The sequence below is a fragment of the Ranitomeya variabilis genome, chromosome 6 (assembly GCF_051348905.1).
Source record: "Ranitomeya variabilis isolate aRanVar5 chromosome 6, aRanVar5.hap1, whole genome shotgun sequence".
NCBI lineage: Eukaryota > Metazoa > Chordata > Amphibia > Anura > Dendrobatidae > Ranitomeya > Ranitomeya variabilis.
In genome coordinates, this window is record NC_135237.1 from 578,882,703 (window position 1) to 578,900,064 (window position 17,362).

A 17,362-nucleotide genomic window follows, 5' to 3' on the forward strand; every position below is an offset into this window, starting at 1 on the left:
TGCACACAGGTACAGTACCCCAATAACAGGTAGTAGAATGATGAACACAGGTACAGTACCCCAATAACAGGTAGTAGAATGATGCACACAGGTACAGTACCCCAATAACAGGTAGTAGAATGATGCACACAGGTACAGTACCCCAATAACAGGTAGTAGAATGATGCACACAGGTACAGTACCCCAATAACAGGTAGTAGAATGATGAACACAGGTACAGTACCCCAATAACAGGTAGTAGAATGATGAACACAGGTACAGTACCCCAATAACAGGTAGTAGAATGATGCACACAGGTACAGTACCCCAATAACAGGTAGTAGAATGATGCACACAGGCACAGTACCCCAATAACAGGTAGTAGAATGATGCACACAGGTACAGTACCCCGATAACAGGTAGTAGAATGATGCACACAGGCACAGTACCCCGATAACAGGTAGTAGAATGATGCACACAGGCACAGTACCCCGATAACAGGTAGTAGAATGATGCACACAGGCACAGTACCCCGATAACAGGTAGTAGAATGATGCACACACAGGCACAGTACCCCAATAACAGGTAGTAGAATGATGCACACACAGGCACAGTACCCCAATAACAGGTAGTAGAATGATGCACACACAGGCACAGTACCCATATAACAGGCACTAGGATGCCGTACACTGAGGCCTTAAGGAAACACCCAGGATAAAAAACAAACAAACTGTAAATCAGTGGTTTTCCAGACCCTATAATCCCCCATGCCCACTGAGTTGGTACTCCACAGTGATGCCATCCTGCTGGTGGGCATTGATCCCCTCAGGGGTTAACACATAACTTCCTACTACTGATGCAGCTGTGGCCCCCTTCCCTGCCCACACCCCACAGTGGCCCCAGTAGCTGGTACCTTTCTTGCCCTCTGTGGCCCTCAGTACTGCCAGGTACAGGTTATCCTCAGAGCTGGTTCTCTGGCGGAATGCGCTGTCCTGATTGGATGGCAGGGCGGCATTGGTGCGGTACATGTGTTGGTCCATGGAGCTGACAATCTGCTGCTGCCGCGGCTGGCTCTGCTCTCCCTCTGATCTGGCTCTGCTCTCGGCTCTGCTCTCCCTCTGACTCGCAGCCTTCACCTCCCTCCTTCCTCTTCTCTCTCTACCCTAGATTGGCCGCAGGCTAAGCAATTCCCAGCCTGCCCTGTCTGGTTCCTGCCCTGCCCACTCAGTGCCCTCCCCTTTCCGAGGTGTGGCACTGACCCACTCAAGGTGTGCCCCACTGACACTCCCCACAGGATGCCCGGCCTCCACAGACAGCCACTGTAAACCGCCGCCCAAAGCCAGAGCCACTGAGCCAGGCTGCAAGAGCTGCAGAGCACAAGAGCCGCAGAGCACAAGAGCCGCAGAGCAGGGCCCAGTGTGCAAGAGCCGCAGAGCAGGGCCCAGTCTGCAAGAGCCGCAGAGCACAAGAGCCGCAGAGCAGGGCCCAGTGTGCAAGAGCCGCAGAGCACAAGAGCCGCAGAGCAGGGCCCAGTCTGCAAGAGCCGCAGAGCACAAGAGCTGCAGAGCAGGGCGCAGTCTGCAAGAGCCGCTGAGCACAAGAGCCGCAGAGCAGGGCCCAGTGTGCAAGAGCCGCAGAGCACAAGAGCCGCAGAGCAGGGCCCAGTGTGCAAGAGCCGCAGAGCACAAGAGCCGCAGAGCAGGGCCCAGTGTGCAAGAGCCGCTGAGCACAAGAGCCGCAGAGCAGGGCCCAGTGTGCAAGAGCCGCAGAGCACAAGAGCCGCAGAGCAGGGCCCAGTGTGCAAGAGCCGCAGAGCACAAGAGCTGCAGAGCGGGGCCCAGTCTGCAAGAGCCGCAGAGCACAAGAGCCGCAGAGCAGGGCCCAGTCTGCAAGAGCCGCAGAGCACAAGAGCTGCAGAGCAGGGCGCAGTCTGCAAGAGCCGCAGAGCACAAGGGCCGCAGAGCACAAGAGCCGCAGAGCAGGGCCCAGTCTGCAAGAGCCGCAGAGCACAAGAGCCGCAGAGCAGGGCCCAGTGTGCAAGAGCCGCAGAGCACAAGAGCCGCAGAGCAGGGCCCAGTCTGCAAGAGCCGCAGAGCACAAGAGCCGCAGAGCAGGGCCCAGTCTGCAAGAGCCGCAGAGCACAAGGGCCGCAGAGCAGGGCCCAGTGTGCAAGTGCCGCAGAGCACAAGAGCCGCAGAGCAGGGCGCAGTCTGCAAGAGCCGCTGAGCACAAGAGCCGCAGAGCAGGGCCCAGTGTGCAAGAGCCGCAGAGCACAAGAGCCGCAGAGCAGGGCCCAGTGTGCAAGAGCCGCAGAGCACAAGAGCAGGGCCCAGTCTGCAAGAGCCGCAGAGCACAAGAGCCGCAGAGCAGGGCCCAGTGTGCAAGAGCCGCAGAGCACAAGAGCCGCAGAGCACAAGAGCCGCAGAGCAGGGCCCAGTGTGCAAGAGCCGCAGAGCACAAGAGCCGCAGAGCAGGGCCCAGTCTGCAAGAGCCGCAGAGCACAAGAGCCGCAGAGCAGGGCCCAGTCTGCAAGAGCCGCAGAGCACAAGGGCCGCAGAGCAGGGCCCAGTGTGCAAGTGCCGCAGAGCACAAGAGCCGCAGAGCAGGGCGCAGTCTGCAAGAGCCGCTGAGCACAAGAGCCGCAGAGCAGGGCCCAGTGTGCAAGAGCCGCAGAGCACAAGAGCCGCAGAGCAGGGCCCAGTGTGCAAGAGCCGCAGAGCACAAGAGCAGGGCCCAGTCTGCAAGAGCCGCAGAGCACAAGAGCCGCAGAGCAGGGCCCAGTGTGCAAGAGCCGCAGAGCACAAGAGCCGCAGAGCACAAGAGCCGCAGAGCAGGGCCCAGTGTGCAAGAGCCGCAGAGCACAAGAGCCGCAGAGCAGGGCCCAGTGTGCAAGAGCCGCAGAGCACAAGAGCCGCAGAGCAGGGCCCAGTGTGCAAGAGCCGCAGAGCACAAGAGCCGCAGAGCAGGGCCCAGTGTGCAAGAGCCGCAGAGCACAAGAGCCGCAGAGCAGGGCCCAGTGTGCAAGAGCCGCAGAGCACAAGAGCCGCAGAGCACAAGAGCCGCAGAGCAGGGCCCAGTCTGCAAGAGCCGCAGAGCACAAGAGCCGCAGAGCAGGGCCCAGTGTGCAAGAGCCGCAGAGCACAAGAGCCGCAGAGCACAAGAGCCGCAGAGCAGGGCCCAGTGTGCAAGAGCTGCTGAGCACAAGAGCCGCAGAGCACAAGGGCCGCAGAGCACAAGGGCCGCAGAGCACAAGAGCCGCAGAGCACAAGGGCCGCAGAGCACAAGGGCCGCAGAGCACAAGGGCCGCAGAGCACAAGAGCCGCAGAGCACAAGGGCCGCAGAGCACAAGAGCCGCAGAGCACAAGAGCCGCAGAGCAGGGCCCAGTGTGCAAGAGCCGCAGAGCACAAGAGCCACAGAGCAGGGCCCAGTGTGCAAGAGCCGCAGAGCACAAGGGACGCAGAGCACAAGAGCCGCAGAGCACAAGAGCCGTAGAGCACAAGGGATGCAGAGCACAAGAGCCGCAGAACACAAGAGCCGCAGAGCAGGGTCCAGTGTGCAAGAGCCGCAGAGCACAAGAGCCGCAGAGCACAAGAGCCGCAGAGCACAAGAGCCGCAGAGCACAAGAGCCGCAGAGCACAAGGGCCGCAGAGCACAAGGGCCGCAGAGCACAAGAGCCGCAGAGCACAAGAGCCGCAGGGCACAAGAGCCGCAGGGCACAAGAGCCGCAGAGCACAAGGGCCGCAGAGCACAAGGGATCCCTGTCTTTTAGGGGATCTCCGGGGTGCTGGGTCCCTTTGTTTATGAGGGTCTCTGTGGTGCCAGGCTCATGTATTTTGGTGGATTTCTGTGATGCTGGGTCCATGCGTTTCGGGGGGTCATTTGGAGAAGTGTCATTGTGTCGGGGGGTCTCAGGGATGCCGAGGCCCTGTGTTTTGGGGCCCTGTATTTCTGGGGTGCTGGGTCCCTGTGTTTCCGGGGGGTCATTTGGGGAGGTGCCCCTGTGTCGGGGGGTCTCAGGGATGCCGGGGCCCTGTATTTCAGGGGTCTCTGGGGTGCTGGGTCCCTGTGTTTCGGGAGGTCATTTGGAGAGGTGCCATTGTGTTGGGGGGTCTCAAGGATGCCGGATCCCTGTGTTTTGGGGCCCTGTATTTCAGGGGTCTCTGGGGTGCTGGGTCCCTGTGTTTCGGGGGGTCATTTGGGTAGGTGCCACTGTGTCGGGGGGTCTCAGGGATGCCAGGGCCCTGTATTTCAGGGGTCTCTGGGGTGCTGGGTCCCTGTGTTTTGGGGGGTCATTTGGGTAGGTGCCACTGTGTTGGGGGGTCTCAGGGATGCCTGGGCCCTGTGTTTTGGGGCCCTGTATTTCAGGGGTCTCTGGGGTGCTGGGTCCCTGTGTTTCAGGGGGCTCATTTGGGTAGGTGCCACTGTGTCGGGGGGTCTCAGGGATGCCGGGGCCCTGTACTTTGGGGCCCTGTATTTCGGTGGTCTCTGGGGTGCTGGGTCCCTGTGTTTCGGGGGGTCATTTGGGGAGGTGTCATTGTGTCAGGGGGTCTCAGGGATGCCGGGGCCCTGTGTTTTGGGGCCCTGTATTTCAGGGGTCTCTGGGGTGCTGGGTCCCTGTGTTTCGGGGGGTCATTTGGGTAGGTGCCACTGTGTTGGGGGGTCTCAGGGATGCCGGGGCCCGGTACTTTGGGGGGCTGTATTTCGGGGGTCTCTGGGGGTCGGCTCCCGGTGTATCTGGGATGTTGCACCGCTGAGCTGGGCAGCGCTCGCATTCCTATAACTTGCTGTGACAGAATAAATATCTGGCAGCTACACATTCCTGCAGACAGCGGAGCTTCCCACAGAGTAATTAACCCCTGTGAGACTGCGCCCCACCCTCCCACTCCACACCTGAGCCGTACCAGGAGCTGCCCCTCATCACACCACAGGACCGGCCGACACAGAGACGTGAAATTCTGCAGAACCCTGCGATGCGTCATTCGGACAATGCACAAGACGCGGCTCTGTGCGCCCCCATCCCTGTATCCACCTGGGGCAAAACATGGGCAAAACTCCACCCGTCACAATGAGACATCTGACAGTCACACTGCAAACCCCAACATGATGTCACTGCACCAAAAATATCACCAAAAGAAGCATTGCGTAAATCTACAGACCCTCATATTCATAGCATCAGCCCTCAAAAGACGCCTCATTACATGACACACTGAACAGCACACAGGAAGAACATTCCAGAAGGACAGTGCAGACTGACACACAGCGTGAAATGCTGCATTACCCCTGACGTCTATGGAGACGATGAGAGGGGGTCACCCAGCACCCGACCAGTGTGCGACAGAACGCTGAGCCAGAGTACAATACGGGGAGAAACAAAGGGTTAAAAGGGCATGAAAGAGGAAAACTGGAGGGAGACCCTAAGATGAGACCCTGCAAAAGTATTCCATAAAGATATCCCAGGTGTCATCTCATACCACCTACTCCACACCACAACAATCCACACCCGACCCAGAACACTTCACCCCGCAACACCCCACACTGCATCACTTCAACCCACTACACAACCCGACCCACAACACCCCACACAACACCTCACCCCACAACACCCCAACCCACTACCTCACCCCACAACACCCCACACTACAACACCTCACCCCACTACACCCCACACTACAACACCTCACAACACCCCACACTACAACACCTCACCCCACTACACCCCACACTACAACACCTCACAACACCCCACACTACAACACCTCAACCCACTACCTCACCCCACAACCCGACCAACACCTCACACTACAACACCTCAACCCACTACACCTCACCCCACAACCCGACCCACAACACCCCACACTACAACACCTCACACTACAACACCTCACCCCACAACACCCCACACTGCAACACCTCAACCCACTACACCCCACAACCCGACCAACACCTCACCCCACAACACCCCACACTACAACACCTCAACCCACTACACCTCACCCCACAACCCGACCCACAACACCTCACACTACAACACCTCACCCCACAACACCCCACACTACAACACCTCAACCCACTACACCTCACCCCACAACCCGACCCACAACACCTCACACTACAACACCTCACCCCACAACACCCCACACTACAACACCTCAACCCACTACACCTCACCCCACAACCCGTCCCACAACACCCCACACTACAACACCTCACACTACAACACCTCAACCCACAACCCGACTGACACCCCACACTAAAACACCTCAATCCCAAAACACCCCATACTACAACACCTCAACCCACTACCTCTCCCCACAACCCGACCTCATCCCAAAACCAGATTATCAACGTACTTCACCCCACAATCCCCATACTGCAACACTTCAACCCACCTCCTCACCCCGCAACAATCCGCCCTGCAACACCTCACACCGCAACACATCAACCTACCCCACACACCTCAACCCACTACACCTCACGCCACAACCCGACCCACAACACCCAACACTACCACACCTCAACCCACTACACCTCACCCAACAATCCAACCCACTACACCTCACACCATAAACCGACCCACACCACCCCACACTACAACTCAAAGCATTACACCTCACCCCGCAACAATCTAATCCACTACACCTCACACAACAACCCCCACTGTTGTGAATTTGGTTTTTGGGCTCCCCCGGTGGTCACTGGTGGTACTGACTTGTGTGCTTCACTTTCTCTGTTCACCTGTTTCCATCAGGATATGGGAGTATCCTATTTAGCCTTGCTGCTCAGTTATTCTAGTGCCGGCCATCAATGTAACCAGAGCCTTTCTGTTGCATGTTCCTGCTTCTAGACTACGATCAGCTAAGTTGGACTCTTAGTCCTAAGTTTGTTTTGCATTTTTGTTCCAGTTCACAGTAATGTTATTTTTCTGTAGCTGGAAGCTCTTGTGGGCCGAAATTGCCACTCCGGTGTCATGAGTTGACACATGAGTCTTAAAGTAATTTCGGGATGGTATTTTAATAGGGTTTTCAGCTGACCGTGAAGTTCCCTATTGTATCTTCTTGCTATCTAGTAAGCGGACCTCGCTTTGCTGAACCTACCTTCATACTGCGTATGTCTTTTCCTCTGAACTCACCGTCAATATATGTGGGGGGCTTCTGTCTCCTTTTTGGGGGAATTTCCCTAGAGGTAAGCCAGGTCTGTCTTTTCCTCTATTAGGGTTAGTTAGTCCTCCGGCTGGCGCTAGGCGTCTAGGGATAAAACGTAGGTACGCCACCCGGCCACTGCTAGTTGTGTGGTAGGCTTAGCTCACGGTCAGCTCGAGATTCCATCACCCAGGAGCTTGTCTGTAGTTTAAGTTCTCTGACGTTCCCTTGCCATTGGGAACCATGACACCCCACATTGCAACACCTAATCCCACCCCACAACACTTCACCCAGCAACACTCCAGCCTGCAACACCACACTGCATCACTTTAACCCACTACACAACCCGACCCACACTACAACACCTCAACACACTACACCTCACCCTGCAACAATCCAACCCACATCTCACGCCACAACCCAACACACCACACTACACCTCACAACCCATCAAGACACACCTTACCCCGCAACAATCCAACCCACAACACCTCAACCCACAACGCCTCAACCCACTACCTCACCCCACAACCGACTCACAACACCCCACACTACAACACCTCACCCCACAACACCCCACACTACAACACCTCAACCCACTACCTCACCCCATAACCCGACCAACACCCCACACTACAACACCCACACTGCATCACTTCAACCCACTACCTCACCCTACAACCCGACCCACAACACCCCACACTACAACACCTCAACCCACAACCCGACCAACACCCCACACTACAACACCCACATTGCATCACTTCAACCCACTACCTCACCCCACAACCCGACCCAAAACACCCCACACTACAACACCTCACCCCACAACACCCCACACTACAACACCTCAACCCACTACACCTCACCCCACAACCCGACTAACACCCCACACTACAACACCTCAACCCACAACACCTCAACCCACTACCTCACCCCACAACCCAACCAACACCCCACACTACAACACCTCAACCCACTACACCTCACCCCACAACCGGACCCACAACACCCCACACTACAACACCTCACACGACAACACCTCAACCCACTACCTCACCCCACAACCCGACCAACACCCCACACTACAACACCCACACTGCATCACTTCAACCCACTACCTCACCCCACAACCCGACCCACAACACCCCACACTACAACACCTCACCCCACAACACCCCACAACACCCCACACTACAACACCTCAACCCACTACACCTCACCCCACAACCCGACCAACACCCCACACTACAACACCCACACTGCACTTCAACCCACTACCTCACCCCACAACCCGACCCACAACACCCCACACTACAACACCTCACCCCACTACACCCCTTCCCACAACACCTCACACTACAACACCTCAACCCACTACACCTCACCCCACAACCCGACCCACAACACCCCACACTACAACACTTCACCCCGCAACACCCCACACTACAACACCTCAACCCACTACACCCCACAACCCGACCAACACCTCACCCCACAACACCCCACACTACAACACCTCAACCCACTACACCTCACCCCACAACCCGACCCACAACACCTCACACTACAACACCTCAACCCACAACACCCCACACTACAACACCTCAACCCACTACACCTCACCCCACAACCCGACCAACACCCCACACTACAACACCCACACTGCACTTCAACCCACTACCTCACCCCACAACCCGACCCACAACACCCCACACTACAACACCTCACCCCACAACACCCCACACTACAACACCTCAACCCACTACACCTCACCCCACAACCCGACCCACAACACCTCACACTACAACACTTCACCCCGCAACACCCCTTCCCACAACCCGACTCACAACACCTCACACTACAACACCTCTCCCCACTACACCTCACCCCACAACCCGACCCACAACACCCCACACTACAACACTTCACCCCGCAACACCCCACACTACAACACCTCAACCCACTACACCTCACCCCACAACACCTCACACTACAACACTTCACCCCGCAACACCCCTTCCCACAACCCGACTCACAACACCTCACACTACAACACCTCTCCCCACTACCTCACCCCACAACCCGACCAACACCCCACACTACAACACCCACACTGCATCACTTCAACCCACTACCTCACCCTACAACCCGACCCACAACACCCCACACTACAACACCTCAACCCACAACCCGACCAACACCCCACACTACAACACCCACATTGCATCACTTGAACCCACTACCTCACCCCACAACACCCCACACTACAACACCTCACCCCACAACACCCCACACTACAACACCTCAACCCACTACACCTCACCCCACAACCCGACTAACACCCCACACTACAACACCTCAACCCACAACACCTCAACCCACTACCTCACCCCACAACCCAACCAACACCCCACACTACAACACCTCAACCCACTACACCTCACCCCACAACCGGACCCACAACACCTCACACGACAACACCTCAACCCACTACCTCACCCCACAACCCGACCAACACCCCACACTACAACACCCACACTGCATCACTTCAACCCACTACCTCACCCCACAACCCGACCCACAACACCCCACACTACAACACCTCACCCCACAACACCCCACAACACCCCACACTACAACACCTCAACCCACTACACCTCACCCCACAACCCGACCAACACCCCACACTACAACACCCACACTGCACTTCAACCCACTACCTCACCCCACAACCCGACCCACAACACCCCACACTATAACACCTCACCCCACTACACCCCTTCCCACAACACCTCACACTACAACACCTCAACCCACTACACCTCACCCCACAACCCGACCCACAACACCCCACACTACAACACTTCACCCCGCAACACCCCACACTACAACACCTCACCCAGGAGCTTGTCTGTAGTTTAAGTTCTCTGACGTTCCCTTGCCATTGGGAACCATGACACCCCACATTGCAACACCTAATCCCACCCCACAACACTTCACCCAGCAACACTCCAGCCTGCAACACCACACTGCATCACTTTAACCCACTACACAACCCGACCCACACTACAACACCTCAACACACTACACCTCACCCTGCAACAATCCAACCCACATCTCACGCCACAACCCAACACACCACACTACACCTCACAACCCATCAAGACACACCTTACCCCGCAACAATCCAACCCACAACACCTCAACCCACAACGCCTCAACCCACTACCTCACCCCACAACCGACTCACAACACCCCACACTACAACACCTCACCCCACAACACCCCACACTACAACACCTCAACCCACTACCTCACCCCATAACCCGACCAACACCCCACACTACAACACCCACACTGCATCACTTCAACCCACTACCTCACCCTACAACCCGACCCACAACACCCCACACTACAACACCTCAACCCACAACCCGACCAACACCCCACACTACAACACCCACATTGCATCACTTCAACCCACTACCTCACCCCACAACCCGACCCAAAACACCCCACACTACAACACCTCACCCCACAACACCCCACACTACAACACCTCAACCCACTACACCTCACCCCACAACCCGACTAACACCCCACACTACAACACCTCAACCCACAACACCTCAACCCACTACCTCACCCCACAACCCAACCAACACCCCACACTACAACACCTCAACCCACTACACCTCACCCCACAACCGGACCCACAACACCCCACACTACAACACCTCACACGACAACACCTCAACCCACTACCTCACCCCACAACCCGACCAACACCCCACACTACAACACCCACACTGCATCACTTCAACCCACTACCTCACCCCACAACCCGACCCACAACACCCCACACTACAACACCTCACCCCACAACACCCCACAACACCCCACACTACAACACCTCAACCCACTACACCTCACCCCACAACCCGACCAACACCCCACACTACAACACCCACACTGCACTTCAACCCACTACCTCACCCCACAACCCGACCCACAACACCCCACACTACAACACCTCACCCCACTACACCCCTTCCCACAACACCTCACACTACAACACCTCAACCCACTACACCTCACCCCACAACCCGACCCACAACACCCCACACTACAACACTTCACCCCGCAACACCCCACACTACAACACCTCAACCCACTACACCCCACAACCCGACCAACACCTCACCCCACAACACCCCACACTACAACACCTCAACCCACTACACCTCACCCCACAACCCGACCCACAACACCTCACACTACAACACCTCAACCCACAACACCCCACACTACAACACCTCAACCCACTACACCTCACCCCACAACCCGACCAACACCCCACACTACAACACCCACACTGCACTTCAACCCACTACCTCACCCCACAACCCGACCCACAACACCCCACACTACAACACCTCACCCCACAACACCCCACACTACAACACCTCAACCCACTACACCTCACCCCACAACCCGACCCACAACACCTCACACTACAACACTTCACCCCGCAACACCCCTTCCCACAACCCGACTCACAACACCTCACACTACAACACCTCTCCCCACTACACCTCACCCCACAACCCGACCCACAACACCCCACACTACAACACTTCACCCCGCAACACCCCACACTACAACACCTCACACGACAACACCTCAACCCACTACCTCACCCCACAACCCGACCAACACCCCACACTGCATCACTTCAACCCACTACCTCACCCCACAACCTGACCCACAACACCCCACACTACAACACCTCACCCCACAACACCCCACAACACCCCACACTACAACACCTCAACCCACTACACCTCACCCCACAACCCGACCAACACCCCACACTACAACACCCACACTGCACTTCAACCCACTACCTCACCCCACAACCCGACCCACAACACCCCACACTACAACACCTCACCCCACTACACCCCTTCCCACAACACCTCACACTACAACACCTCAACCCACTACACCTCACCCCACAACCCGACCCACAACACCCCACACTACAACACTTCACCCCGCAACACCCCACACTACAACACCTCAACCCACTACACCCCACAACCCGACCAACACCTCACCCCACACTACAACACCTCAACCCACTACACCTCACCCCACAACCCGACCCACAACACCTCACACTACAACACCCACACTGCACTTCAACCCACTACCTCACTCCACAACCCGACCCACAACACCCCACACTACAACACCTCACCCCACAACACCCCACACTACAACACCTCAACCCACTACACCTCACCCCACAACCCGACCCATAACACCTCACACTACAACACTTCACCCCGCAACACCCCTTCCCACAACCCGACTCACAACACCTCACACTACAACACCTCTCCCCACTACACCTCACCCCACAACCCGACCCACAACACCCCACACTACAACACTTCACCCCGCAACACCCCACACTACAACACCTCAACCCACTATCTCACCCCACAACCCGACCCACAACACCCCACAACACCCCACACTACAACACCTCAACCCACTACCTCACCCCACAACCCGACCAACACCCCACACTACAACACCTCAACCCACTACACCTCACCCCACAACACCTCACACTACAACCCCTCAACCCACTACCTCACCACACAACCCGACCAACACCCCACACTACAACACCTCAACCCACTACCTCACCCCACAACCCGACCCACAACACGACCCACAACACCCCACACTACAACACCTCACCCCACAACACCCCACACTACAACACCTCAACCCACTACCTCACCCCACAACCCGACCAACACCCCACACTACAACACCTCAACCCACTACACCTCACCCCACAACACCTCACACTACAACCCCTCAACCCACTACCTCACCACACAACCCGACCAACACCCCACACTACAACACCTCAAACCACTACCTCACCCCACAACCCGACCCACAACACCCCACACTACAACACCTCAACACACTACACCTCACCCCGCAACAATCGAACCCACTACACCTCACGCCACAACCCAATCCACAACACCCAACACTACAACACCTCAATCCGCAACAATCCAACCCACTACAACTCACACCACAACCCGACCAACACCCCACACTACAACACCCACACTGCATCACTTCAACCCACTACCTCACCCCACAACCCGACCCACAACACCCCACACTACAACACCTCACCCCACAACACCCCACACTACAACACCTCAACCCACTACACCTCACCCCACAACCCGACCAACACCCCACACTACAACACCCACACTGCACTTCAACCCACTACCTCACCCCACAACCCGACCCACAACACCCCACACTACAACACCTCACCTCACTACACCCCTTCCCACAACACCCCACACTACAACACCTCAACCCACTACACCTCACCCCACAACCCGACCCACAACACCCCACACTACAACACTTCACCCCGCAACACCCCACACTACAACACCTCAACCCACTACACCCCACAACCCGACCAACACCTCACCCCACAACACCCCACACTACAACACCTCAACCCACTACACCTCACCCCACAACCCGACCCACAACACCTCACACTACAACACCTCAACCCACAACACCCCACACTACAACACCTCAACCCACTACACCTCACCCCACAACCCGACCAACACCCCACACTACAACACCCACACTGCACTTCAACCCACTACCTCACCCCACAACCCGACCCACAACACCCCACACTACAACACCTCACCCCACAACACCCCACACTACAACACCTCAACCCACTACACCTCACCCCACAACCCGACTCACAACACCTCACACTACAACACCTCTCCCCACTACACCTCACCCCACAACCCGACCCACAACACCCCACACTACAACACTTCACCCCGCAACACCCCACACTACAACACCTCAACCCACTACCTCACCCCACAACCCGACCCACAACACCCCACACTACAACACCTCACCCCACAACACCCCACACTACAACACCTCAACCCACTACCTCACCCCACAACCCGACCAACACCCCACACTACAACACCTCAACCCACTACACCTCACCCCACAACACCTCACACTACAACCCCTCAACCCACTACCTCACCACACAACCCGACCAACACCCCACACTACAACACCTCAACCCACTACCTCACCCCACAACCCGACCCACAACACCCCACACTACAACACCTCACCCCACAACACCCCACACTACAACACCTCAACCCACTACCTCACCCCACAACCCGACCAACACCCCACACTACAACACCTCAACCCACAACCCCTCACACTACAACCCCTCAACCCACTACCTCACCACACAACCCGACCAACACCCCACACTACAACACCTCAAACCACTACCTCACCCCACAACCCGACCCACAACACCCCACACTACAACACCTCAACACACTACACCTCACCCCGCAACAATCGAACCCACTACACCTCACGCCACAACCCAATCCACAACACCCAACACTACAACACCTCAATCCGCAACAATCCAACCCACTACAACTCACACCACAACACCCACACTGCAACACCTCAACCCGCCCACAACACTTCAACCAGCAACATTCCAGCCTGCAACACCCCACACTGCAAAAATCCACCTCACCTCATCCCAAAACCAGATTATCAACGTACTTCACCCCACAACCCCCATACTGCAACACTTCAACCCACCTCCTCACCCCGCAACAATCCGCCCTGCAACACATCAACCTACCCCACACACCTCAACCCACTACACCTCACGCCACAACCCGACCCACAACACCCAACACTACCACACCTCAACCCCATACACCTCACCCGACAACAATCCAACCCACTACACCTCACACCATAAACCGACCCACAGCACCCCACACTACAACTCAAAGCATTACACCTCACCCCACAACAATCTAATCCACTACACCTCACACAACAACCCCCACATTGCAACACCTAATCCCGCCCCACAACACTTCACCCAGCAACACTCCAGCCTGCAACACCACACTGCATCACTTTAACCCACTACACAACCCGACCCACACTACAACACCTCAACACACTACACCTCACCCTGCAACAATCCAACCCACATCTCACGCCACAACCCAACACACCACACTACACCTCACCCCACAACCCATCAAGACACTACACCTTACCCCGCAACAATCCAACCCACTACACCTCACACGAACCACAACACCCACAGTGCATCAACTCAACCCACTACACCTCACACCACAACCCACCCCACACTACAACAACTCAACCCACTACACCTCACCCCGCAACAATCCAACCCACTACACTTCACACCACAACCCCCACACTGAAACCCACCTCACTTCACCCAGCAACACTCCAGCCTGCAACCCAACCAGCCCTACCACATTTCACCCCACAACAATCCTCACAATACCTCATCCTAAAACACCGCAACCAGTCAATACTTCACCCCGCAACACCCCACACTGCAACACCTCAACCCACCCCACGCTAAACCCAGCAACAATCCGCCCTGCAACACCTCACACCGTAACACATCAACCTACCCCACCTCACACTGCAACACCTCAACCCACCAAACTGCAACCAGACCCACAACACTTCACCCCACATTACAACACCTCAACCAGCCCCACAAGAACCTACACTGCACAATACCTCAACCTGCAACACCTCACGCAACCTCAACCCGCCCCCCATAAGTCAATTCTGCAACAATCGATCCCCCAGGAACCCACACGTACAATACCTCATCCTGCAACACCTTACTTCCAGCAGCACCCCAGAACACCTTACCCATACCTCATGCTGCACCGCAGCACACCACAAAACCAAGCACAGCAACATACCAACCAACAGCACTTCACTGTGCAACAACCCTCAATGCACAGGAACATCTGGCAACACCCCAAGCCACAGCAACTCACCCTACACCGCAACACTACACACCACCTGCACAATCCCATGCCATAACACCCTACCACACAGCACAGAAAAACCACCATCCACCCCACAATACTGCACCCTGTCTGATCAAGAATTACCTCATTGCCATTATGAAATTCCTTCCAAACACCTGAATCATGTCCCCTGCATGACTAAAACCTGACAATTGACACAACTACATGCATCACTGAGGTCTCCAGCAGCTGGACAGCAGTGTACTGTAACCTAGAAAACTGAAGTGTCCGCCACTCCTCACCGTCCTCCTGGGTATATACTATATACATCACTACAGGACTAGAAGTGTCCGCTCCTCCTCACCGTCCTCCTGGTTATATACTATATACATCACTACAGGACAGGACTAGAAGTGTCCGCTCCTCCTCACCATCCTCCAGGGGTATATACTATATACATCACTACAGGACAGGACTAGAAGTGTCCGCTCCTCCTCACCGTCCTCCTGGGTATATACTATATACATCACTACAGGACAAGAGTAGTAGTATCCACTGTCCTGGAGATTTGGGTTATGTCAATAGTGAATGTGTTAGTTGTTGGTCATGTCTGTACTTTACTCCCCCAGGACAGCTATATCCTCTCCGTCAGCACTGAGTCACCCATTAAGGATACGCCCGCATTCCTGGGTATATGTGATGCTGCTATACTGGGTGTGACATCTAGATTGTTAGCTCCTGTGAACGTTTACAAGGTTTCTTGCTGCTGAATATTCCCAGATGTCTCCTTTATTACAGACTTCCTTATCTGGGTGAAGATGAATCTCCTGTATACAGCCAATACTGGGTGAAGTGGAATCACAGAGGTGGCAGGAGACCCATGGACAATATAGTGCTAGAAGGGTCTCTCACCTGTAGATCACCATACAGCACAGAGGGCAGCAGGCCACGGTCTGTCTGATATCTGTGCTGGATGTATACAGCACTTAGACAATGGGCGGTTTGTTATTTTAGGTGTGAGCGGTTGGAGACCGGATGAGACCTCTGGACTGGAGACAATAGGACAATCACCTCCTGAGGACACCACCTTATCTGTACAACAGAACAATGAGGCTGCACCTCCCCCACAATCAATGGTTAATGTTCCCCTGAGCCTACAAGGACACCGCGGATATTGGGGGAATAAAGGACTGATGGCTCATATCCCTGTATCTGGAAAACAACCCGTGAGGAGGCAGACGCTCCTGTGTGTCATCTGCACTCCT

The 17,362-nt window shown here is 55.9% G+C and overlaps 1 protein-coding gene across 19 annotated transcripts in view; it reads right to left on the reverse strand.

Annotated features, from left to right (window-relative positions):
• PLEC (plectin) overlaps nucleotides 1–17,362 on the reverse strand; it is a 447,362-nt gene that overhangs the window by 101,088 nt on the left and 328,912 nt on the right. The window contains exon 1 of one of the 19 annotated variants that reach the window (XM_077271546.1): nucleotides 893–1,144. The exons of the other annotated variants lie outside the window; for them this stretch is intronic. Coding sequence (XP_077127661.1) covers nucleotides 893–1,019 — 127 coding nt within the window. The 5' untranslated portion in view covers nucleotides 1,020–1,144. Of the gene's footprint in view, nucleotides 1–892; nucleotides 1,145–17,362 lie in introns of those variants that run through there. 19 annotated transcript variants of the gene reach the window in all.